This window comes from Sesamum indicum, linkage group LG9 (genome assembly GCF_026168435.1).
Source record: "Sesamum indicum cultivar Baizhima isolate 11 linkage group LG9, ASM2616843v1, whole genome shotgun sequence".
Classification (NCBI taxonomy): Eukaryota; Viridiplantae; Streptophyta; class Magnoliopsida; order Lamiales; family Pedaliaceae; genus Sesamum; species Sesamum indicum.
Genome location: NC_142665.1, coordinates 23,053,047 through 23,079,903, shown reverse-complemented (window position 1 = coordinate 23,079,903; position 26,857 = coordinate 23,053,047). Strand labels below are relative to the sequence as shown.

At 36.1% G+C, this 26,857-nt stretch overlaps 1 protein-coding gene across 6 annotated transcripts; it reads left to right on the top strand.

Annotated features, from left to right (window-relative positions):
- The first annotated feature begins 7 nt into the window (after window positions 1–7).
- Window positions 8–25,475, top strand: LOC105177708 (vacuolar protein sorting-associated protein, putative (DUF1162)). 6 transcript variants are annotated; one of them, XM_088885438.1, is made up of 36 exons: window positions 12–485; window positions 950–1,046; window positions 2,031–4,216; window positions 4,804–4,918; window positions 6,537–7,343; window positions 7,544–7,811; window positions 7,887–8,389; window positions 8,825–8,951; window positions 9,078–9,202; window positions 9,705–10,420; window positions 10,551–10,668; window positions 10,750–10,866; window positions 11,769–11,863; window positions 12,462–12,742; window positions 13,154–13,209; window positions 13,309–13,522; window positions 14,093–14,509; window positions 14,583–14,860; window positions 14,936–15,021; window positions 15,103–15,189; window positions 17,056–17,314; window positions 17,409–17,831; window positions 17,935–18,031; window positions 18,614–18,936; window positions 20,252–20,368; window positions 20,513–20,680; window positions 20,824–20,952; window positions 21,086–21,175; window positions 21,288–21,394; window positions 21,477–21,625; window positions 23,433–23,515; window positions 23,598–23,693; window positions 23,780–23,902; window positions 24,257–24,340; window positions 24,582–24,722; window positions 25,104–25,475. In XM_088885438.1, the coding sequence occupies exons 1-36, from the start codon at window positions 205–207 to the stop codon at window positions 25,434–25,436; spliced, it is 9,696 nt and encodes a 3,231-aa protein (XP_088741564.1). In that variant the 5' UTR covers window positions 12–204; the 3' UTR covers window positions 25,437–25,475. The 6 variants fall into 6 exon arrangements, 5 of the variants coding, with proteins under 5 accessions (XP_088741567.1, XP_088741566.1, XP_088741564.1 ...); XM_011100944.3 differs by having other exon boundaries at window positions 13–485; window positions 12,594–12,742; XM_088885439.1 differs by lacking the exon at window positions 12–485 and adding an exon at window positions 1,183–1,219.
- The last annotated feature ends 1,382 nt before the right edge of the window (window positions 25,476–26,857 follow it).

The window sequence follows — 26,857 nt, the reverse complement described above, 5'->3', positions numbered from 1 at the left end:
ATTACAAAAGATATTTTCTGGATTGTCCTTTTCCCTGTTTCTGACCGTTATCCACCTCCCCCCTTTTGTCTCTTCCTTCTGAAATCAAGAAACGTTTCCGGTGTGATTCTCTTGAAGCCGCAAAATTCCGTCAAATTGATCGAAGCCCACTTCTTCTGTGCGAAATCCATGGAAATCGGAGTAAATAATTAAGAAAACAAAGTGATGTTTTTCAACGATTTTATTTCACGGAGACTAACAAGTCTGCTACAGCCATGGCTGAGAGACGACCAAGGACTAGAACTCAAACTGGGCCTCCTCCGATCAAAGGGAACTCTAAACGGCATCAGTTTCAACACTTCCGCGCTTAACGAATTGCTAGACGACCCATCCAGATTTTGCTTTAAGGAAGTAACCGTGGAGCGCATGCACCTGCAATTCTCCCCGTTTTCCTCCGCCGCCTTCACTCTCGTGATTCACGGCCTCCGCATCGTTCTCTCCCTTGGGTGAGCTTTTGGCGTGTCGTCTTAAGATCATATAAACCCCAAATTAGAACTCCATATTTAGCCGATTCAAGTGCCATGTCTTATAATTAGATCACATGTTCCAGAGTGCTTCGTAGCCTCCTGCACCCATGCGGGCTTGCTTTGTGCTAGTTTTATCTAATCCAACGAACACTGCAACACAGGTTTCACCATTTATGCAACATTATCGCAGTGAAAGTGTGGTGCTCGATGGTTCTTATGCCAACTATATATATGACTCTTATAACAATTGATGAACATTAGTAGTCATACTTTCAGTATGGTGTTGAAGTCCAATGTCTTACAATTAGGATATCAGATGAGCATTTTTTGGATTTAAACTGTTAAACATGGTGTTTAAGTCCAATATCCTACAATTAAATTATCACACAAGCATTTTTTGAATAATGGGTTTTTGACTTTTCTCCTTTCTTTGGTTTGAAAAGAGAAGAGGAGGATGAGGGAGGAGTAAAGTGGAGACGGAAGCCAAGAGATACCATGGTAGACGAAAGGAACAAGGTTCTTGAAGAGATTGATCCTGAGGTATTCTAATTATACCTTGGTTCTTCTTGATTTTACTCTTTGCATTATTATTAGAAAATGTGAGTTTTGTAAAATTTTGGTCTAGTTAATACGTGTTCACTTCGTGCTTTTGTGCTGTTCTACGATTTCCCACCAGCCTGGTTATCTCTGACATTTCGAAGTAATCATAACTGGTGAGTGATCGTTTCCTGTCATGGCTCTAGTTGATCAGATAATCGAATACCATTAACACTGCATATGCTTATCCGTAGTTTCCGATTATACTTGTACTAGAATTTGGGCATTAGGAATTGGAGTGTCGTCATTTTGTTTCCTCTAATTCATGCTCTGAACAGAATTTTATAACCACTGAGTGGAAATCAAATTTTTAATATCAGTTGCATATAGGTAGGCAGGAGGGACAAGGAAGGAAAGGAAAGCAAGAAAATAATATAAAAGTCATTATTATGCACCTCTCCTGGATCTTATTGGGGAATAAAAGACCTAGTATAGAAAGAGAAGAAAGTGACAAAGTACTAAATTTGCTCCTCCTCCTTAGGCTCCATATTATCCAACAGAAGGTATACAAATGCTTCTATGCTGGCTTCTAACTTTCTTCTTTAACTCCCGAGTAAAAGAAGTGTTATGGAAAACAGTTCAGAGTTTCTATAAATGCTTCTAGCACAGCAATATGACCATGCATGACAATTGTAGGCCAAAACCTCAGGTTATTAATCATGATAAATGACATGCCAGCGAAATATGCTTTTCTACTTTATAAGATTGAATCTCGTGGGTTTGTCTCTATCATATATTTTGTAATGATCTTAAAATGAATTTTCCCAAGAACCCAATGAGATGAAAATTTAAATTATCCACCAAAAGAAACAAATGGTTAGCAGAACAACACAATTCCATGAATCTTTCTTTGTTTATTTGTTTATTATGCTTCAGGATTTATTTCATCTGTGCACCTAAAGTTATGGGTTGTCTTTGTTGTTTCAGGGTTGTGCTTTGCATGCTGCTATTGAAAAGATTTCGGAAATTAGCACCAGAACATGGAGAATGTCCTTACTGAATACTTGTATTAAACATTGTCACTTGCAGTTGTATGACGTTGATGTGCTTCTGCAAGCTTCTTGTTTGTATGATCAAGTCTCATGCTCATTGTATATGAAAAAGTTTGGAGCTGGACCACGCATTACAGGCCACACATGCTTTATAAGAGGGCTCATGAGTTCATTTTTTGTGCCTTTTCAAGATAGTTCGTTTGATGTTGATATTAACAGTTTTGAGATTAGGTTGAACACTGAAAATCACATGAGCTGTATTTTACCTGGGACCAATCTGTTAGCTGTAGTTGATTTCAATCATCTTCAGTCCATAAGCTTGTGGTTTCATGTCCCCGCCTTAAAGTTTTTATTTTCTCCAGCAGATCTCTCTGTTATAGTATTATTATATGGACTCTTGTCCAAAGAGTACAAATGTGCTAGACCTGGAAGGCAACTGTGGAATATAGCAGCAAGCAAAGTTAGTCCACCTTCTAATTTGTCATTGAGTAAGGTAGTTAGAATTGTGTGTCTATGGTTGCGTTACATAAAGACCTACAAGAGTATACTTCTACGAGTTGGCTATCCTGCAGATGAACTAATGAAAAGATCAGCTACCTTGTCGTTTTGGGATTCAGCGTACTCAATATCTGTCAAGTCTCAGTGGAAGTTGATCAGTCAGATCGAGAATGATCTGCCTCATGAGGCAATTGCAGTGGCACGGAGAATAGCTCGTTACAGAGTGGCATCAAGTAGTCCTGGAAGAAATGGCAATCCTGATGAGTTGCTGGGCGCTAGGCCTTTTTCAAAGTTGCAGCAGATACTTGTGCTCATTTTGAGCATGATAGGCAGATTGTTAGTTTCATTTATGAGGATCTTGTTGTTACACAAAGTTCTGGTTATTTTTCCAGAGAGTAGCCTGCGTTTTGGATCTGTTTCTGAAAATTCTGTTCTACAACGAAGTATCATTCTGAAAGTACAAGAAATTTCAGTGTCTGTTTCTCCAGATAAGTTACTACAGCCTTCTCTCAGTGGGAAGTCAGTTTCGGACACAAAAATTTCGCACCAAGACTTACTCTCTTTCCATTTTTTCGTTGATGCTTTCTTCTTAAGATGCATGGTAAATCTTTCTGAAAAGTATTTAATATTTGCACCGGGGAACTTGAAGGTTCTTTCTTTTTCTGCGGTGGAAGCTTATGGAAGTAGTTACTCAGAAGAACATTGGAAGAAGGAAGTCAATAAAAGGCAGATTGTTGTATGGAGTGACCCTGCACAACTTATGTACTTTCCTGAAGCTACTCATGATAATGTTACTGAAGATGTCTGTAGAACTTCAGCCCCGCATTTAGATCGCCTTTTAGGAAAATTGTGGTTGAACTGGAAAAATTCTTGTTTGGAACCTGATGATAAAAATATACTAAATGTGCAGGCTCCATGGATTCTTTGTGAGATATGGAGCTATTTGACAGATCATGACCTCAGTGGTTCTAATTCCCGGTTTGGTTGTAGTTTGGTTGTTGGTAAACTCAATGTCAACCTGGAATATAATTCTTTTGCATCGACTATTGTACTCCTCAGACAAATAAAGTGTGCTCTGAGCCCGAGGAGGAGGAACAATGATGTTTTGCATGCTCCGGCAATGTCAATTCAGGATCCACTAGGGAGGTATTGGAGTAGTAAGTTCGCATCATATTTTAACAAAATTGAAATGGATGTTATCAGAATGTTTCCTGAGAAGCGTGTTCAAGTTGGGGTGTTCATTGCTGGTCCTCACATTCTAATATCTTTGTTAAGCGATCAGTTCCATTCTGGAACTACAGTTGCGCATCATCTTGTTACGGGGGTCTCATTTGAAATCTGCAACATTGAATTTCTGGTATCATCTGATTTGGAAGATAATGTTGGATTATCAAGTGAAAGCACTTCAAACTGTGATAGTGGATCGCAGTGCCTTGGACTTAAAGAACCTCAAATTGACATCCCTAAATTAGGTAATGGAGCTTACAGCTGTCAATGGCAGATTTCACACAACTTATACCTCAAACTTAACGGTTTGAAGGCTTGCTATGATGAAACCACTAAGAATAAAAAAGACCAGATTGTCGTATTAAGGCCGGCAACTGCACAACTTATGTATGCAAGGTATTGTCTATTCTTCGCCTTTGTATCCACTCTGCTTCCAATTTGACTGCGAGCAGCTGGCGATGATACTGTGTTTATTTCTGGCTTAGTGTCCATGAGATCACATCTTAAGTTCCGTGGTTATGCGTGGTTCGACCAAAAATACTCATTATACAGTTAAACCTTTGTTCTCTTGTTGGAGTATGTTATACTTTAATTTTCTATTCTAAATAAAATCGGCACAGAAGTACTTTCAGAAAGCAGAACTATGATGCTTTTTTTCCAGTGAGCAGGTAAAATTTGAGTCTACACATCCGTTGGTTTTTGTTACAAATTTACTTCTGTAATCAAGCTTACTTCATTAAAGCATTGGTAAGGTGAGAAGTCTTACTTTTGATGACAAAGTAATAGGACATAATTTGAAGTCAAAGACATGTTTCATCCTCTTCTGAAGTATAATTTAGGGCATCTCACGATGCAGCTTAAAGATGATTTGCCATGATGCTGTAAATTTTCAGATTATGTACATATGAGGATCCAAAAAATGCACAGTCATCAACTCTTATGCAAATGTTTTGATTTTGGAATATTTGTCTGATATATGACAGGAAGGATCATTATTCATTTGGTTCATCAGGTGTTGTTGTCTCGGCAGCTTTCCACTTCGTGGCTACTGGATTTTCCTGTTTAATGTTTCTGGATGAGTTGTATGTTCTGACAAAGGTGATCTGTCTTTTTTTTGTTGGCTGCATGACATAGAGGAAATTTTTGTTGTTTATTCTGTTATAAGCACAATCATGCTTCTTCTTTTATTTGTGTTCTCTATTTTCTGGTTGCCTATTGCGTATTTATCACTCTATGCTCAATATTTTCTCCCAATATCGTGAGTGGCTGTGCTAGAAACCTGAAATGCCTGAAAAAATTATATCTTTACCTTGTTTCTTGACATTTACATTCCGCCTCCCTAAATCTTCTTTTGCTGATTGAGGCATCTGATGGCATATTTCCAAAACATTTTTGGTGATCATATTAGACAGAGTTATTTTTACCCCTTTCATTGGAACTTAGAAGAAGCGAGACTTTTAATGAGACTATACCTTGCAAAGCTGGATTAATGACTTAATGGGTAACTTTGCAGTTTGAACTGATGTCATTTTATAGCAAGACTAAATATTGGTTGGCCACATGTCAGATGAGCAGTTTTGGAAATGTGTTTGTTTCCCTTTTCTTAATGAAAGGCAAAGGTAAAACATTTTGCAGATAATTACTGCTGCATGTTCCATACTTCTTTGTCAACGTCCAAAAAATTGGTACCATATTAATTCCTTAGAAAGATGGTCAGAATAGTTAATAAAAGTTACACAAATGACTACACTTCAGGCCTTTTTGGTGCATACATCAGCCTTTCAATGGAAGATCTTCCATAGGCAAGTACAATCCACCTGGAATAGCCTTTTCCCTTATACTGAGGCACCCTTGTCGACTGAAGCTAGAACTTTTTTCTCATTCTTATAAAGTTCATAGTATCAAATAACTAAAAGGAAAGAAAATTCATCTACCTTGGCCGTTGCATCCCTGTGTGTGCCTGAAACTGCATAAGATATTTGGGATGTTATGATTGATATATCGTATCATTGCAATAGATCATCTAATATATGTACTCTAACTGCTTATATATTAGCATATTATACTCTTTCATAAAATATGTTATGATGCATTGTAGTGCGACATTAGACCCATAGATAATTGCATATAATATAATAATTTGGGTAAGAATTATATGGTTTTTAAGTATATGATAAATAGTTCAAAGTATTGTGATAGATACCAAATTATAAGAATAGATGTATATGCATTGTATGATGCTACTGTATTACTAGATCATATTATGCTGATTATTGTATGTGATATGCGTTGTACTATTACACCATATACTGAATCGTGTTATACTGAGAAATATACAATTAGTACGTATTCACATGATATGTATATATACTAAATAGTAATAATTCCTATGATAAAATAATTACAATTTTATAATAAAATATGATAGTAAATCTACAAAGTTTGCTTCTTTTTTAAACATTTATCATATTCATTAGTATGTCATTAATGTATCTATTGTACTTTTGAAATTGATGTGTCTGCATTTGCGCGGCTCAAAAATCATACCCTTGATGTCATATTGTGTTTTTAATATGGGCAGTATGGAAATGAACATGTCATCTGAAATCTTAATTATTTAGCATTGAATATTTAGACAGCCTGATTTTATTGCACTTGGAAGAAAGCAAATTTGGGATTTTCTTCTTTACTCACCTTAACTATCTTCTCTATCCAGATAATTTTTGGAGTACTTTATGAGTCACTTGCCTTCACTAGGGATGGAGCAGGTGGTGATCCATGCTATGAAGAAGCATCATGCGGAGAAACAGTTTATTATGAATCTGAGTGTGGGCAAACATTCTCTAGAAGCAAACAGGCATCATCTGTTACAAACTCTCAAGTTTTTGCCAACAGCACCTGTGAGCTTAAGTCGTTTGACATGGTTCTGCATAATTCCAGGAGAAGTTGTAATTCAGAGAACTATATGCACAGAATATCTATTGACAGGGAAGCTGGAGAGAAGTTGGGTATGGATGACAATTCTAGCTCCGGTATTTACATCTCTATTCAGCAGGCAAAAGTGGAAGTTTTGTTGAAAGGATGGGATGTGGATGTTGTCATTGACACGACTGGTGTTCAATGTATCATTTTCAGATATTTGATCGAGTTTGATGGAACTTCTGATAGATCCGAGCTAAAAAATTTATTACATTTTCTAAATTTCTTTACAGAAGCTTCAGTTTATCATAGCAAAATGTGTTTCTCCTTTAGAAACCTTGAGAAAGCCTTATCTTCAGTGGGCTTGCAAAGTACAGTTGATGAATCTAGTTCTCATGGTATAGTGCCTCAAATGTGGGGTGATGCTCCATTTATTGTGAATACTGAAACACTAAGGGATCATTGGTTATTCATGAACTTTGTTATTTCTGGAATTTATATTGCTGGATGCCAAGTAAAAGATATGTTGGTCAATGAATTTGAAGACCTTAAGGCATCTTTCTCTGTCGGGGGTTACTTCCAGGCAATCTCTTGTGAATGCAAGGTGTTATGCCTCTCTCTCTCTCTCTCTATATATATATATATATATATATATATATATCCATATAAGACTCTGTGCTACAAAATTTAGCTTTTCAATTCCACTCTTCATATATTTGAAATGGTGCTGGTAAGCCAGTTATCTGTCTGTGTGGTCAATTGTCAAACTTTTAATTAATAGACTGTTTTTCTTCTTCCTTCCAGGGTGGTTCCATGTTACTTGAAGCAACAGCTCTGACAATGTTGATTGAATGCTTTACTTTGTATTATCAACGTATCTCAGACCTTTGGCCTTCTGGTCTATCATCTGGTAGAGTTGCAGTCGTGCAAAGTGAAATAGCTCCTCTAGATGGTCACTCTGGTGTAAGTACCCAGCATGTTCAACTTGAAAAAGTAATGTGGGATCGTCTAGAAGCATCTTCTGTGAATCTTTTGCATCTATCGCTCATACTTGTGGAGAGAGATGAATCTGGTATGCTGCGTTTTTGGTTGTTGAAAATTTTCTAGTGTAGTAGTGAAATATGACAACAAGGTTAACACAATGCAGGCCGATTTCAGGAACTTCTATTTGAGATTGACTTTCATTTCAGCCTCGAATTGTTAGCTGCAGTGAGAAAAATTTCGTTCAGCATTTCCAAGTTTTCCATGCTTTCGAAAATCATGTACAGAGATCTGGGACATAAAGCCAAGTTTATGCGAAGTCCTTTATCTATCTTGCCAGATGATTCATTATCCAACTTTATGAGCAAGGACTCTTTACCCTCTCTCCATCATACACATTCTGTTGACTCAAACCTTGCTGGTGCTAGTGGCACAAGTACCTTGGTCTCTCAGAGAGGTTCTCAAGTTGGTACCTCCATGAGTAATCCAGAACATAGGATCTTTTACATAAGCTCTCAAAGGTATATACAGAAAGATTTGCGATGTTTCGTAGCAGTCGAAAGGCATGTGACAAGAGAGTTGACAAACCCTGCATGCTCAAATAGCATTTGGGTTGGTAGTGGCTCTATATCAGGGTTTGATATGACCATCTCTCTTTCAGACATAAAGGTAAGCAGTGTCAGGTTTTCTTCATAAAAAAGTATCTGTACTATACTCGAGGAGCATCTTGACATTTTGCATTGCCTTGACCTACAGTAATACATAAATTAAAAAAGAAAAGTACAAGTTTTACAGGTGATGTCCTTTACATTTATAACTTTAGCTGAAAAACAATAATTTGTATAAGAAATGTGACTATGGTTGTCGTGAAAGACCAGAAAACTGTAAAAAGTAGCATATTGAACAGTATCATTTGCCTATTATAAAGCATATTGGAAGCTCATGGAAAAACTTGTTTAATGATGAACGGCATTATAAGATTTGCTTTGTGGGTTGGTGCTCTAGTTTCATTAAGTTCTCACTGGTTGCTTTTTTTTTTAATTGTTTGAATTCTTAGAAACTTTTGCTGACATTATTCTATTTTTTTCTTTTAATTTTGTGCAGATGGTACTTTCTGCCCTGGAATCTTTCTCTAAGGTTTCAAGCAGAAAGGGACCTTCTGAAGTGGAATCCAGGCCCTGGTCTTATAATCAAGAACCTGGAGGAAGCATGGAAGAAATGGTTACTGATGGTACAGTTTTCTTTTTTTTTTTTTTCTTTTTTTTTCTTCTCTGTTTTTGGGCCCCGCCCCCTACCCACCCAGCACTAGAACAGCTCTCTTTTGGAATTTAAGCTTCGTTATTTGCAACTTGTCCAGGAACAATTGTTGCTATCCAAGATGTCGACCAACATATGTATATTGCAGTTGGAGGTACAGAAAGTAGATATGATATAGCTGGAGCAATCCATTATTCACTAGTGGGAGAGCGGGCTCTTTTCAGAGTAAGATGCTTCAACATCAATCTTTCTGATTGTTCAGACCTTTTTCTATCATGAGGTGCTCGTAAGACTATACTTTAATGTTAAATTTGATAGAATAAGGACAGGCTGTGAGGATTTGTGTGAGGCTAGATGACTTACACTTATACTTCCAACTGTTTACTTTATCTTGTTCTTCATAAATGAATTGATTCTCGGGGACAATCAAACAAGTAAATTAGTTTTGTGAGGAAACTGTGACCTTTTGCATGAGATTTAGCTTAATAACTGGCATGAGATTTACATGACACATCTGTGAGTGTTGCTGATGATAAATTGGCATGTTGTTCTGCATCTTCATATTAACTGAGATGAGGTTTGAGTGAAGTGCCACTGTCCACCCCCCTCCTGGGTACAACAATATCTCTTATCTGTTAACCTAACTTGATTTTTTGGATAATTCTATCTATAATTAGTAAATGGATTTTCCAGTTTGGTCAACAACTTCCATGGAATATTTGTTCAGGTAAAGTATCATAAGCCAAGGAGATGGAAGCCACAAGTACAGTATTTTTCCCTGATTTCCTTGCATGCTAAAGATAAATATGGGGAATCACTGCGATTGAATTGCGACCCGAGATCAAGATTTGTTGACATTTCTTGTTCTAGTGATAGTGGGTCTGCACTTTGGAGAATGCTTCCTGTTAAACGTGATGCCTATGAAGATGCTATTGAGCTCCAATCTTCTGTTTCCTTAAATAGACGGGCGTTTCACCTTGTGAGTAAAAAGAATGATTGTGCAGTGGCTTTTATCGATGGCAGCCTTGAATTTGTAAGCAAGCCAGGAAATGTATTCAAGTGGAAAGTGTTTGACTACCCTGGTCCAGTGGGTGGTAATTTGTTGCCAAATAGTCATATAGTGGAGGGACCTTCCAACCCCAGCACCAGCTCAAGGGAACCTTGTGCTTCCCCGAGTACTGGAACTAATTCTCTAAGTGATTCAAATGTCACTGGCACGCGACAGTTGAGGATAAATGGAAACCTTCTGGGCATCACAATTACAGTCGACAAGGTTACCTTGACAATTGTTCATGAGCTTTCAGACACAGAGGAAAAGTTCCCACTTCTCCAGGGATCACTCTTACCCAATCAAACAATAATACAGATCTCAAATTCGAAAGTCAGGGTTATGAACACATTTGAAGTTGTACTGTCTTACTTTGATGCCCACAAAAACTCATGGTAATTGTTTTCATGCTTCTATGCTGCATGAGTTTTTAACCCCCGTCGTCTTCTTTTTAGCAGCAAGTATGTGTTTGCATTATATTTGATTAGATGTTTCCAATGATTTTGCTTTCATTTGTGATTGCAGGGAGGAATTCATTCGACCCGTAGCAATCTACAGTTTCTACTCTCAGAAGTTTCATATTCAGGGTGCTCAAAATTCTTCTCATGGGGTGCCTAGTCATTTCTATGCTAAAATTAAGGAGGTTTGTCCCACGGTGTTCAATTACTTGTTCCTGTAAGCATCACACCTAATTACTATGATAAGTTTGTTATGGTATTATCAGGTAACTGTACTACTGAGTGAGCTTTCACTGGATATACTTTTATTTGTGATCGGGAAGTTGGATCTGGCGGGTCCGTATGCTGTAAAAAGCTCTGCTGTTCTAGCCAATTGCTGCAAGGTTCTTAAACTAGTTAGTTTTATGGTGATTGGTTAGTCAAAGTGTCTTTTTCTTTGCAATTATAAAGAATATTCTATGCATATATTTAAATTGTGTCTCTTGTACCTGAGAATATTTCTTGTTAACTTGTCTGTCAGGCTTTTCTATTATAATTTTTTTTTGACTGTTGTGGCGGCATGTCATGTTTTTACTTTATTTTTGTTTTTTGTCTATTCTGTCTTGAGATGGAACCATTTAAGTCATTAAGTGTATCTGCAGGAACCATGAAAGTGAAGCGGCCTGCATGCATCTATATATCACTGCTTGCATATGTCATTCCCATGTTTCCTGTTAATGCTTTGATAATCCTCCATTTCCAGGCATCTAATTCTTCTCAGCTCACCTGGTGATTATGTTGATGCTGTGTCTCCTTTTAATTTTTGGAAGTTTTATCAACAGACTTCTGAGTGGTATTCTAGGCAGGATATCCTGGAGTTACTTTGTTGTCACTTTGTTCTTGTGTCTGTTGCTACTCTAGGCACAATTAAAATTTGATACTGGGTGTATATGATCAATGCAATAAGTTTAAAGGTTCTTTTAAACATGTTGAAGAGTTCTGATTTTTAGCTGGAAAGTTGACTTGCACATTTTATTCTTGCTAAGTTCGTGCTTGAACAGTTTGAAAAAAGCACAACTATCTTTTTATAGCCACCATATAGTGGAAGTTCTTATTACGTGTTAATATGATTTAATTTTGTAATCTGGGTTATGACTTCCTGTTGTACTCCAACACAATTGTGTTATCCCTCACAATATATGCATTTTATATTTGTGATCTTTGCTTTTGATTGAACCCTAACATAATTCATAAGTTGGTTTTTCTGAATGTTGGAAGATGTATATCTGATGTTTCAAAGTGGCAGGTAGAAAACCAGTCCGGCTTGAAACTTATTTGCCAGTTTTATGATAATCAAGATGCATCAATACCTGCAGCACAGTCAGCTACCATTTTTTTAAGGTAGACCTAGGGGATTTCATTAGTTTGCATCAATATCCTCTCCTGAGTTGTCATTATCTTCACTTATAACTTATAAGTGAAAATTGTATGCTTGATCTTATTTAACTTTACATGTGGAAAATGGATTAACAGAACTTTATTTGAGGAAAATGGGTCAGCAGTCTCGCTGTTTTTGGATTAGAAATATGTGTGAGGTATATGGGAAGGTTTAAGGCTACATTCCTTCTCCTATAAAAACTTTGACAACCCATAGTGGCAGAGGGTATCAGTGGTTGATTTGTAAGTCAGACTTATTAGATTGATTCCTTAATTGATGAACAGTTTCCCAGATTTTAGGGAAACAAAAAAGAAACTATTTATAAGAAGATATTCTTTGGCCGTGGGAATTAAAATGCAGACCACGATTAGAATTTGTGATTCTGTGATGGGGTTTGAATACTTCAACTTCAGTTTAAATTATAACGCTTAAGAAAATTGAAGAGTATTTCTGCCATTCGAAGTACTGCTTAAAGGAGCACATTTTTTAGGGTTACACAGATCTCATTAGAAAATAAAGACATCATTCAGTTTCTAGAGAACTTTATGTTCTTCACTGCAGTTATGAGTTGGATGGTTCCAGTTGTCTTTCAGAAAAAGCGTTGTCGTCATTGTACACTTGTCTGTCACTTCCATGGGTACTTTTCATGGTCAAAATGATGTGCACTCTTGTTCTGATTCACATGTTCTCAAGGCACCTGGCTTTGGCAAATCGACCACCAGAAGCATCTTTCTTTTCAGTAAAGCTCGTCCAGCAAGGTTTCCGTTCAACTTCTCCAATTCATCTTTCACTTTTGGAAACCCAACGATTTGCCTGGAGGACTCGGATTGTATCATCACAAGGTTTGGTGTCCTGCTTCTTGGTTGCAACTTTATATAATGGGCAGCTATTGATCCTTGTATTGCATAGGAAATTGTAAATGACAACTATTACTTAAAATTATTTGAAATATTGAGAGTTGGATCTATGGAAATTGAACACGAGCCTTTTACAAGCGGAAACATATTAAATTAGGAAAATTGTTACTGTGCTTTACTGTATCTGTAGCATTGGTAAATTTTAAATCATTAACTGGTAAAAATTACATGGTGAAATATGAGGTAGAACAATGTTCTAAGATGTTCTGTTCTTTAGTATATCTAACTTGAACGAGGCCATCCGATTATTGCTTACCTTTCCTTTTCTGAGATATGATCTTTGGTTGTCATGGTGTGTGAGCATTAACTTTGACATTTTCCTTTCTACTTGATCAGACTCCAAGTCTTTTCCTGGTCCTTTTATTGTTGTTGAAATTTCAAAGGGAATTGAGGTACAATTCATCTGTCAACTCCGACTTATTGAGATGAATATATTTTGCACATTTCATTTGAATTAATTTGGCTTTCTTTTTCCTCTGTGGTATTCATAGGATGGCTTGTCAATTGTTGTCTCTCCTTTACTAAAGATACACAATGAAACTGATTTCTCACTGGAGCTGCATTTTCAAAGGCCTCAGCATGAGCAAACTGAGTCTGCTTCACTGATATTGAAAGCTGGAGAGGTCATAGATGATGCTATAACAGCATTTAGTGCTATTGATTTGTCTGGTGGTTCGAGAAAGGCATTAACATCTCTGAGTGTTGGTATGTTTCGTCTCCAACTCTCCATTTATTTAGTACATAGATTAAGAAGTAACTGAAAGAAAATTAGTTGAACAGTTTGTTCTATAGCTTCAAAATCTAAATGCTAGATATGTAGCTGGAATTAATCTACCACACAAATGAGCATAAGCATTGGGCTATGGTGGATGAGAGAAGACATCTTTCTCTATGCTCTAAGTGCAGTTTGATTATGACTTACTTTCTTGATGATAATTCACTACTGGAATCATATTTCTGCTTGAAGGCATGTCATCTTTGAAGCATATAATTACTACCACTTCTCTTTACTCCCTGTCATGGTCTTTATAGCAATGATAACAAGAATCTTTCCCCTCCATTTAACTATTCTATGCCGTTACTGAAATAGATTATGGTTATTTGGTAGATCAATTTGAACTTATTTTTAATTTTTTTTTTATTTTCTAATCCCATTTTGTATCAGGACATTCTTTCATCCTAATTTTACTGAATATTAACGATAGCGTGTGCGTGTCTACCACTAGTATTAAGTATTTCTCTCAGAAATTCATGAAGTTAAAACTTGATCTGTAGGGAACTATATGTTCTCGTTTAGGCCCAACATTGCAGATGGTTCGAGAAGTTTGGGGTATTCATCAATAGAGTGGTCAGATGAGCTAAAAGGTGACAAGACTGTTTGTCTATCTGGGTTATTCAATAAACTAAGTTACCGGGTGCGAGAGGCATTTTCTGTCAATCCAACAAAATTTTCACTGAGCAGTGCAAGTTGTGCTGTCAAATCTGAAGAAGGTTCTGTCACTAACATATATTTCCTAATACAAACTGTTGGAAAGGCTATACCCATTTTAAATCCAGATAGCTCTGGATATGCCCCTGGAAACAGAAATTCACCTGTAGCAATGCAAGAGCAGAAGGAACTTTTTCTTCTTCCTACAATCCAGGTTTCAAATTTATTGTACACAGAAATACATGTCAGTTTGACTGACAGAGGTAACTGATGCAAAGAAGTGAATCAATTTTTTGTTTAGTTGAATATTGTAGGTAAATGTTCACCTTGTTGCAGATCCACACAGCACCATGGACAGTGACAATACGTGGAGTCAAGCAACTATTTCAAGTGGATCAGCTGTCAATTTTTATGCTAACCCTGCTACCATATATTTTGTGGTCACTTTAACCTCTATTGGCTCGAGCTGCAAACCAGTCAACAGTAGTGATTGGCTTAGAAAATTACAGAGGCAAAAAGGTGATATCTCTTCTTTGGACATTGAGTTGGATTTTGGTGGTGGCAAGTACTTTGCAATGCTGAGATTGTCTCGTGGGCAGAGAGGCACATTACAGGTACTTATCCTGTAACATTATCATTTACATATTTCAAACTGAAGCTCATAATTTTTTGTGCGTGCTTGTTTTCAGGCTGGGATTTTTACATCGTATGTATTGCAAAATGATACAGATACACCATTGTTTTGCTTTCCTGCCAACCAGAAGCCATTATCTAGGTACCACATGATCTGGGGCACAATTACTTAAAAATTGGTTATTGGTAAAATTTCGTCCTTAATATGAGAACATCTTTCCAGGGGTGACATCGAAAGCTTTGGTACAGGTATTCCTGTGGAGTTGGGATCATACTTGCCTCCTAACTCAACCACATCATGGTTCTTGAAGTAAATATCCTTATTCTCTCTGTTTGCTTACTCCATTCTTATTTAAGAGAGTGATTTGTATTTTCAGTGAAGGTGCAATATATGGTGGTGGAATAACATATATGTGGTTATTGACTTGTTCTTAGAAATAAGAGAAGTCAATGTTTGACCAACTTCTTTGAAATCACTGTTAGTTATTGAAACTAAGATGCAGAATTAATATCAACAATATAGAACTTTCCATTAAAAAGAAGACATGTTTATTAAATAAAGAATGGACTTTCAAGGGCCACCCAGATATGGTTGTTTCAAGGGCCACCTAGATATGGTCAATAGTTTCATATGGTAAGGGTTCCTTTATGTCTGGAGGGAGTGTGTTCTTGCGCCCTAAATTCAGTAGAATATGCGATTGTTAAAATCACAATCTTTTTGTTACATTAACAGAGAGATTTTGTATGGAATCGCAATCAGTTTTGGTTGAATTAAAATTCAATATATGTTTCAACCCTTTAAGTAATCCATGTACAAGCTTCTCAAACGTAGATGCACACATTAAAGTTTCTCTTAATGACGAAATAAATACTCCTTAACATAAATACATAGATGATAAAACTCCGAAAATTAGTACTTTTTTGTTTTTCTTTTTCCTCCAGTTGGGTCAGGAGTGGAGTGGTGGTGGCGGAGTTCTTCCTACCTACAGAATAAATAGAACTATGAGAAACAGAAAAATCAGTTCTGAACGGTCTGTATAAACTATATCCAGTTGAAAAAGACAATGCCAAGATTTTTGCTGTTCAAAACACCAGGGAGTAAGGTGTAAAAAGTAGAGAAGGGAAAAGAGATTGTGTGTTTTTGAGGAAAAAAAACCATATCCTATATATAGAGATGGGACAAGCACCCTACCAAAGATAACTGTCCTGTTAGATATATACAAATCATCTCATATCTTCTAATGTGTATCTTTTTAACACTTCCCCCCAAGCTATCAATCATGCCCAGCTTGTTACACAAGTTATTGAATTGTTTTGTCTCTAAAGCTTTAGTGAAAAGATGTGCTCTCTGCTGTGAAGATGTAAATGGAATACAAACTTTTTTACTCATGACCGCTTTACATACAAAGTGACAATGAACTTCAATATGTTCTGTTCTCTCATGAAACATGGAGTACAAACTTTTTTACTCATGACCGCCATCTTCCATATGTTTTGTTCTTTATGAAACATTGGAGCTTAATTGTCACAGTACATAGGCACAAGGTTCAGGATCAGTTTGTGTGAAACCCAATTTTCCCATTAGATTTTTCAACCATGATATCTCACTAGCGGGGTGTGCCATGGCCCTGTATTCAGCTTGTGACTAGATTGAGAAAGTGTAGTTTGTTTCTTATTGCTCCAAGTCACTATATTCCCCCCAACATAGGTTCACTTATTGCTCCAAGTCACTAAATTGCCCCCCAACATAGGTGCAGTACCCAGAAGTAGACTTTCTATCATTCTTGGCACCAGCATAGTACATTGGTCCAGAACAATTTAAGCCTACATCATTCAGTATCAAAATGGGATGTTTTACTATAACTTGTCATTGTTATTCTGGTAGCAAACAAATTCTCATGTAGTTTATTATAGTTTTCCAACTTTTTTTCCTTGAAAGTTGACATATCACATGAAATATGTACCGATGTGTATGTAACACTTCAAGTACTAGCTTAACACAGTTCCCATTGAGGTAACAATGAATATATCATTTGTTTAAGCAAAATAAACTTTAGTATGGAACATCTTACTTTAATAATTAAAAAGTGGAGATGAAGTCAATCTATAATGAGCTCACTGTATACTGTATAATTTTGATGGAGCTTCTATATGATATACCTTTTTCCAACACTAGATGCCACAAATTGTGTTTCAAGTTGTTGGAGGAGAAAGCACTGGAGGCACAGTTGGACTTGGATGTGTTATCAGGCCTTGCAGAGATTGACCTCGAAGGTGAAAAGTTATTTGGATCAAAAGATATTATGAGATTGGGGGTGTCCTTAAGGCCATCACCTGCCAAAGAGGTCTCATCTCAGATAGTATCTTTAAGCCCGCGATATGTCATATGCAATGAATCAGAAGATGTGATTGCTATCCGGCAATGTTATCTGGAGGTCTGCTCTAACTTTGACAAACTTGTCTTAGATGATTGTGTTATTTTCAAATCCTAAGTTGTGGTCTGATATTTTCTACTACTTCTGTTAAAAGGACATGGAAGAGGTGATTGCTATCAACAGCAAACAGAGGATAGCTTTAAGGGTAATGACAGTAATGAGAAACAATAAAGAAACCAATATTGTCGAAAATCTTCTTAGAAAACATACAAAATCTCAGAATGATTCATCATTTTTCATTCAATTCCGACCAAATGAGACCGGCCTTGGTTGGTCAGGGCCAATATGTGTGGCTTCATTGGGGCGCTTTTTCCTGAAATTCCGGAAATCCTTGGACTTTCCTGAAAGTCAATCAGATAACATATCATACAAGGATAATTTGGGTGAATTTGCAGCTGTTCATGTGGTAGAAGAAGGGTCTACAATTGTTTTGCACTTCCACAGGCCACCAATTACAAAGCTTCCTTATAGAATAGAGAACTGTTTACATGACGCTCCGATCACTTATTATCAAAAGGTTGACATATAGTTCTCTGATTTTATCATGTACAATCTAGTCCGTATAATTTTCTTCCTTACATATATGTTTATAAATTGCTTAAGTATCATAATTACTTCAGGGTTCATCATGGCTGGAGAGTTTGGGAGCTGGAGTTAGTGTTAACTATGTCTGGGATGACCTGACTCTTCCACATAAGCTAGTTGTCCAGCTTGATGGTAGTTTTCGTCTCTCAACATTTTCACTCTTTAGTTAAATTTGATTATGACTTGTCACGTTATTGAGTGAACTTTTATGCTTTACAATTAAACTTCCATACATGTAAGTATTCCTCTCATGAGTGATGAACATGTTCGATAATAGGCTTGTCCATGCTTCAGATGCTTCTCCATTGAAACCCAATGAGAATGCAGTGAAATATTGAGGTCAGGCTTGACTGACCTAATATTTTTAAATTCTTTCTTTATTTATACTAGTTGGAGTAACTTTGTCTGTACCTCTATTTTCCTTATTTTACATCTCTTCTAAAATGCAACAATGCAACAGTAGGACTATGTGAAGGAAATAAAAAAGGGAAATATATATCAATAGGCCATGACAATTGATATTTCCTTAGCTGGTACTTTTGTTAATTGACTCCAGGATGTCAAGAGCTAATTGTATATCTGTTTCCAGGTTTTCGTGTTGATGGAGAAAAGGAAATAGTTGATATTTGTTATAAAGCAGAAACTTCTATTTCCAAGTTCCAGTTAATGCAATTTAAATGATATAGGTCTGATTATTTGGCTCTCCTACGGCAGATGTGCATCTGTTGCGTGAAATCAACTTAGATAAGGTGCGGTCATGGAAACCATTTTATAGGAACAAGCAAACTAGAGGTCTGGGATTTCATCTACCACTGGATAAGAAGCCTGAAGATCAGAAACGTACTACTTACAGTCAATTGATTGGGTCAGAGACTGTAAAGGTGGGTTTTGAAGTATATGCAGATGGGGTCACAAGAGTTTTGAGGATTTGTGAGTTCTCTGGTGGTCATAAGGCGAATATGGTGTCGGGCTCCCGTAGAAAGATGCGGCTGAGAATCTCTTATTTCTCTGTCCACTTGCTAGAGCATGCTGAGCAGGTCAATATGATTTATCTTTCCAACATGCTGTATTTGACTATCTGCTTCTGTTTTCTTGATTCATTTTAAAAAAATGCACTTATCTATCTCACTGATGTATTATGCTCTTCTGCAGAGTTAGCTTTAATCAGTATTAATGGGTAACTGTGGTATTTATAGTTATGTGCATTTGTCATACATCACATGCGACATGAAATCTAATTGAATATGTTTGACATTTCCTTTATACTCCAGTTCATAGAATAACTTTATAATGTAATTTGATTCTGCCCCATCCCTAACACACACACCCCAGCAAAATTCCAATTCCACTCCCATCCCATGTAAAAGTAGGAAAAAGAACTTATTTTCACTTATGAAGCCATACTGTTTGCTCTCTTTTCTGTGTTTAATTTTCAGTTTCCTATTGGCTTCTGTAGTTTAATATGTTTGAGGTGATGGAAAGTGATTGACTTGCTATCAGTAACTGAGGTGAATACAGGAGCTACCACATCTATGCTTGATACAGGCTGTAATATAAAGTGAATATAGATGAAGAATGCTCTTAGCTGGAGAATAATAACTTCAATCTTTTGGCTTTTTGCTCATTTTCCCATGTTAAAAGGCCAACTTCCTTCATGCATACTTAAATTTACTTTCCGATATAAAGAATTAATATCCTAACAAAGATATTAAATAAAGTAAAATGTAACAGAAAGGTTGAAACCAACTCGACGATCTTCATAGAAAATTGCAAAAAGGTTCGACGAGCATGTTTACTGGAAATTTTAATTGGTCATGATCAACCATATATTTTGTGGAAAAGTGTATAGAGGCCCTAACTTCATGTGTATATGTACTTCAATTCTTTGTTTGTAGATATCAGTCAACACAATATCATTTTCACTCTAAATTTTGCATGAGGAGGCCAAACGAAGAATTGGCAGCTAAGGAAAGCTAAAACACAACATGTCATTGTTGCATTTCGAGAGCTTTTCATAAAGCCTAGAATTATGGAGAGGAAAAAGAGATTAAAGATGATTAATAGTCTTTTTTAAGGATAAAGATCATCACTAATTTCTTTATTCTCTCGTTAGAATTGTTACCACCTTTTTTGCTTCACATTCTTAAACACATTTTTCGTCAGCATTGATAAAACCTTCTGTTATGCAATATATTTAGCATTCATCAGTTCCCCCACCAGAGAATGTAAGTAGAGATTATTTTCTTTTGCCAGATTAGTCTTATTGCTGCCTGGATTAGCTATATGCTTTCACAATTTTCTTGTATGGTTTCACAAGTTTGCATTCATTTGAAAACTTTAAATTTGCTGAAGGAGGTAGATGTGCACGAGACATCCATCTATTCACCCCTAATTATTACAAGGTTTGAAAGGATCAACTGGGATGCTATGTTTACTGACGAGCATAAATATAACCAAATCAGAGTGCAGGTACGTGTGATTGCTGCTGTCATTTAATTGATCTATGTTTTGCTTTCTGGGGATTCGTGTTCATAAGTAGTGGAAAATGTTGATGTAATACATACTCAAGCTTTTATACCTTACTTATTAGTCCATCATGGCAAATAAATGCAGTCGCTGAGCGTGGATGAGAAGTGGACCGGTGCTCCTTTTGCAGCAATGCTTCGTAGGCACCAATCGGAAAAGTCTGATGCAAATGAATACATTCTTCATGTTGCAGTTGTTTTACTTCCAATGAGTTATTCTGTCAAACAAGTGAAATACCTCTCCATTGTTTTGCAGGTAACATAAATAAAATATAGATAGATTTTAGCTGGGTGTGTTTTAAAGTGAATGCTTCGAGAAACCTCATGGTTGTCAATGATATATTCGAGGAAATAGTGCTGTTCTTTATGTAAAGCTGTTTGTGAACTCTATCTTTGCAGCCTCTTGACTTGAACCTTGATGAGGAGACACTAATGAGAATTGTTCCCTTTTGGAGGAGGTCTCTCAGTGATTCATGTACTCCCCGTCAACAGTACTACTTTGATCATTTTGAGATCCACCCTATAAAGGTTTGAGAAACCTGCTTGGTTGCACTGTCAGAATCTAAACCATATTGTCTTACATCTTTCCATCTCCCTGATATCTGAGATAAGTGTCAACAATGGCACATAACTTATTTTGTGCTTTTTTATGATATTGAAGATTGTGGCAAGCTTCCTTCCTGGGGATTTGCATTACAGCTACAGTTCTACCCAAGAGACCCTGAGGTCTTTACTCCATAGTGTGATTAAGGTCTGCGAGAATTGCTTGTGGAATGTTCTGCTTCTTTTCTTTTCTCAAGTCCAAGAATATTGTTTTAATTATTGTTATAATCTCTGTATGACTTTTCTCTCTCTCCTAATAGATACCAGCCATTAAGAGAAAGACCGTTGAGCTGAATGGGGTCCTTGTAACACATGCTTTGATAACTTTGCGTGAATTAACTATCAAATGCGCACAGCACTATTCCTGGTATGGTGTTGCAGTTTGATCAGTGATTCTCTTTTTATGCTTCAACTTTTGATACCTTAGTATCCCTAAATTTTATGTGTAGGTATGCAATGAGAGCAATCTATATTGCCAAGGGAAGCCCATTACTTCCTCCAGCTTTTGCTTCTATATTTGATGATCTAGCTTCATCCTCGCTTGATGTCTTTTTTGATCCTTCAAGTGGCTTGCTCAATCTTCCTGGTGTGACCTTAGGTATCTCTTTCTCTCGTAATATGTGTGCAAAGGCAAGAATAGGATGCGTTCAAAATTATGCTTGACATTCTTTTGTAGCCTTACTGGTCATCTATAGAAATAACTAGGACACATTTTGCTGTAGGTGGCATTTCACTACTGAAATTACCTTTTTGGATGTTTTTTTCTCTCTCAATCATTAATTTGGATGTTTATTTGATTGCAGTAGAAAAATTCGCCTCATAAATTTAATCAGTTTTGCTCAATATCCAACTTGTTACTTGTTTTTTCTCCTGCTGCTGCTAGTGTGTAAAACATCACACTAAAAATTAACTTATTATTGATGGCAATTTTGTTGCATACCATGATTTTGTTCCACAGGCTAGCAAAAGTTTTGAACATTTTGAGAACTGTAATATGAATTTTAGGCTTGTATTTGGTTTATACCGTTACCATGTATGCTCAATATGAATTGCTTGAATCAATCTGTAAACCATATGAACGAGACATAACTAGTTAAGGGCTAAAGATCAAGTTTGTCATATGCTAATATTATGATGTATAGGCATGAATTTAGAACTGATCTTGGTAAAGTGAATGACTGAAATTAAATATTTCATCCAGGACGAATTCACAGAAACTCTGTAAGTTTTGAGCCTACACAAATATAAGAAGATTTAGTTCTTTTCAGACTGTGGACCATAATATAAGAAATACATTCCTCAACCTTTTGGTACAGGTGCGCACAGAGTTCCACTAAATAGACCAGAATAATACTTTAGAAAGTTAGTAACGAGAAAAGGGAACTACTAAATGACAAGTAGAGTAGAGATATAGTTATCTCGAGCAATAATAATGCAAGTATGTGCATAAGCATGTATGTGTATAAGCACCGGAGTGGAGAAGAGCAAAAGGTTTCACTCAGTGTTAAAACTAAAATAAGTAACAGGAATCTATTGGTAAGTTAAATTTCTAATTAAGTTTTATAGACAAAGTTTTTAACTTACTCATCAAAAGAATGATGCTATTCTTATAGAGCATTCTACACAAGTAATCTGTTTACAAGAGCATGCACTAACCATCCAAGCAGCAAAACATGTAAAATTTTCCCAGTTACACACACACGTACACATATATATATATATATATAAACTTATATTCATTTAGGAGTTCTCTTTACCCAGTCATGACATGTTCCATTCAGACAGCCTTTGTTTCTGTTTTGAGCAACTTTACTGTCCAATTCTCATGCTCTGAAGGTAAGATGACAGTACATTACACTCAGGGGACATATATCCGAGGCTTATAGAAGTTGAAAGAAAGAAAATTTACCTGAACATTTTATTTGCATGGATGGCCATTATATTTGGAGCACACTGGTGATGGGTGGAACTGTGGAGTGAATGATTTATTCTACTTATTTTTCTTATCTTGTAAATATGTTGTCTATTTTTGTAGGACTTTTAGATGCTTTTCAGTGTTCGTGGGAATTAACATGACTATGTAACTGCAGAATGTTTTCTGGAATACTATAGCAGGCTAGAATCTGACTTTATGTCCTTCTGAAGTATGGAATGGCTAAATTTACTTTATTTAACATGATTCTAGCCTGATTTAAAGGCCATTTCGTTAGTGGTGTTTTTTTTGTAGTACTCTTTTTCTTTTTAGTCTTCATTGGAACTGGTGTATGACTATGTAACTGCAGAGTATTTTTTATGTTTATAGCAGGAAAAGAACTTGATTGATGTCAGTCTCACGTGCTTATTTCAAAATGTTCAATGGCTTTATTGCAACTTGATTCTAGCCTAATGCATAAGTTTTGAACCAGGCACCCTCAAGCTTATCAGTAAATTCATTGATAACAAAGGCTTTTCAGGAACAAAGCGCTATTTCGGTGATCTGGGGAAAACAGTAGGTTCCTTCCTTTCGAATTCAAAGACTAGTTGAAGTTGTTTTGAGTTACTTAAAATTTTATTATATGTTCTATGTGCAGTTGAAAACAGCAGGGTCCAATGTGCTATTTGCTGCAGTTACTGAAATATCAGACTCTGTTCTTAAGGGAGCAGAAACAAGTGGTTTTAATGGAATGGTCAGATTCATGACATATTATTTTTTTTCAAATGTTAATTATGGATCTAATCAACTGTTGACTTTTTGTGGTATTTATTTTATTAGGTAAATGGTTTTCACCAAGGAATTCTAAAATTAGCTATGGAACCATCAGTTCTCAGTAGTGCTTTCTTGGAAGGCGGCCCAGATCGGAAAATTAAGCTTGACAGAAGTCCTGGGGTTGATGAGGTAGGTCGAGAGTAAATTTCTCCTTTCCTAGAAATGTATATTGGTGCTGATGATGCTCCTACCAACCTTGCCTATAGAGTTCAGTTTCTGACAATTCTTGAAGCTTATAGGCATCAAATAAGTAAATCAGTATCCTCCTCATTTGACATCATGTCCGCATAATCTCATAGGAGTAGATGTGTTTGGGGACAAGAGAAACTGGAAACTGATTCACAAACAGAAAGAGCATACACTAATCCTTTATTTCCTCTTTCCCAATACCAGTAGTATTATATCTGTCTTGATTTAATTTCTGAGTGCTGAAAGCTTCTGCACTGTATGAAGTCTCTTGATCCTTTATGTTGGATTATGCAGCTGTACATTGAGGGTTACCTGCAAGCAATGTTGGATACAATGTACAAGCAAGAATATCTTAGGGTGCGAGTCATTGAGAACCAGGTAAATTCTTATTGGTAATGTTATCTCATGCCGATATTTTATACATAAATTTCAATGAACATACTAGTATATTAAACAATATATCAGATAAAGACCTCTTTTGTCATGGCTTGGATAAGGTTCTATTTCCTCCTGGCATAATCTGAATCAGAGACAGATGCAACTGTCTTGCACTATCTGTATTTCTGATCTATAATTAATTTGACTGATCTCTATCTTTGAAATGTTCATTTTCCTATAGGTTATTCTCAAAAACCTGCCTCCCAGCAGTTCTCTTATCGATGAAATTATGGAACATGTAAAGGGCTTCCTTGAAAGCAAGTCATTGTTGAAGGGTGAATCCTCAACATCTCGTTCCCTCCGACGCATACGAGGAGAAAGGGTAAGTGTGATTTCTTTGGATCCGAGGAGATATGCTGGAATGTTTGACATTAGAACTCTGCTTGAACTACTTGTTAATTGAAATGCGCATTTCCCTTGGCAACCTATGTAACTGTGCCCTTTCTTGTGGGGGCACAATTTGGTGAATGGAATGTCACTGTGGTTCAAAGCTCACAATATATGGAACGTTCTAATGGCCTTAAGTGTGTTATTCTGTTCTTTCTACTAGTTTTTTTAACGTAAAGTGGACTATTGATAAATACTCTGTAATCCTACTTGGGCAGACAAACCTTGCGTGCAGCAACTCTTGAAACTCGTTACTTCCACCAGATATTCGCTGTGTTCAGTATGGTACTTATAACCCTCTTGATTCTCGTAACAGGAATGGAGAATTGGACCTACCATACTGACTTTATGCGAGCACCTGTTTGTAAGTTTTATGATTCGTCTGCTTCGGAAGCAATCTGGCAAGGTTATCAGTAGAATCAAGTGGAAGGATAAAGCAAAGGCTGACAAAGAGAAAGCTTCGACCAGTGGTGAGGAACAGAAGGTGAAGCTCATATGGAAATGGGGAATCGGCAAGTTTGTATTGTCAGGTATAGTTGCATATGTTGATGGACGGTTGTGTCGTAATATTCCTAATCCTTTAGCAAGAAGAATTGTTAGTGGGTTTTTGTTGAGTTTTCTGGACCAAAGTGATGATGAAACAAAGTAAAAGCAGCGATCAATCGATATTAGTATTTTCTTCTTTCAATTGGTAAACTTAATAATTGTTATACTGCACTATATGCTGTTATCTTCTTGCATTTCATGAGCTGTTAGTTAGTCGGGGGTTCTATTTTGGAACACCACTGTTAAAAGACGCTGAAAATGATGCCGCAAAAGTTATCGGACAGTGGATGTTTGCTCATATCGCTGTCAATGCCACCCCGCCTTGGTAAATATTTAAATTGCGTTGAGCTTTAAATTTAAAGATTTACTTTTAAGATATAACACGTACACTTTACACACTTACGTAAATACAAAATAATAATGTAGTGTTTAAATGTAGCACATATATATCAGTTTGTATGCGGATCTGTGTGTAAATATATACATATGCATGGATGCAATTGTCATATAAAAAGGTTTAAATGCACTTAGAGGCCCCCTCTGAATGGGATATGATACTGCCCTAAAAACCTTTTGAAATCACATTGCATGGTTGAGATTTTTTGAGAATTCTTTATTTACAATTTTATTCCATCTGTTAGAATTGGATGGAAAATATTGACGTAAAAAAAATTATACAAACTTTCAATTTTATCCTTTTAGTCAAGATCAAACAATTTCATCGAATTGAGTATGATTGTATGTGTGATAGTATCTACTATATCAGGAATATCAATGAACCCGATTATTGCAATTGCTCCGGATATCCTTTTTTAGCTTCTAGGGTTTATTTTTTAGTTCAAGATCCCTCTTACTAACTGAAATTAAAGAATTAGTAGATCTGTTCCGACCAAAACGAGAATGGGCTAGGGAACTTATAATCTGATGATCAAGTGTAATTTCTATAATTCTCGATAAGAATATTCTAGTAATATTTTTATATTTCTAAGCGGGTAAATACTATATATGAATATATAATTGAAATGGGGCAATTGTAATGAAATATATTTTGGAATTATTGTCGTTCAATAAGAATAGCCATTGATGAGTAACAAAAATTAGTTAATATTGTCAGTAATTTATATAGAATGTTGAATGTGGCGTAAAATTAGAAAATAATTCTAATAGAAGGGATACAATTACAAATGGAGATCATGGAAGGCGTATAAGTGTAATTTTAATTTTTTTAGGAAAAAAAAGTATAATTTAGGAAATTTGAATTTAGTTAACCCTTTAAAAGTACATATGAAATATGCAACATTGCACAGTTGTTAGATAAATTTAAACATAATAAATTCCATGTATACTTGTGTGTATTATAGTATAATAACTTGTTTCATTAATATATATATATATATATGTATGTATATCATTGTAAAAATGATGATAATGAAACTTAGTATATACATATTGGATTGAGAAACGTCTTGGCTTGACTTGAGTATGCTATATAAGGAAAAAAAAAGAAAAACAATGGGCGAACAT

What these genes read in the sequence shown, in the direction of transcription:
- LOC105177708 (XM_088885438.1), top strand. Translation starts at nt 205, where the DNA reads ATGTTTTTCAACGATTTTATTTCACGGAGACTAACAAGTCTGCTACAG. An exon ending in TTGAAGAGATTGATCCTGAG is followed by an intron (nt 1,047 to 2,030) that starts GTATTCTAATTA and finishes TTGTTGTTTCAG; the next exon opens with GGTTGTGCTTTGCATGCTGC. An exon ending in CGATCACTTATTATCAAAAG is followed by an intron (nt 17,832 to 17,934) that starts GTTGACATATAG and finishes TAATTACTTCAG; the next exon opens with GGTTCATCATGGCTGGAGAG.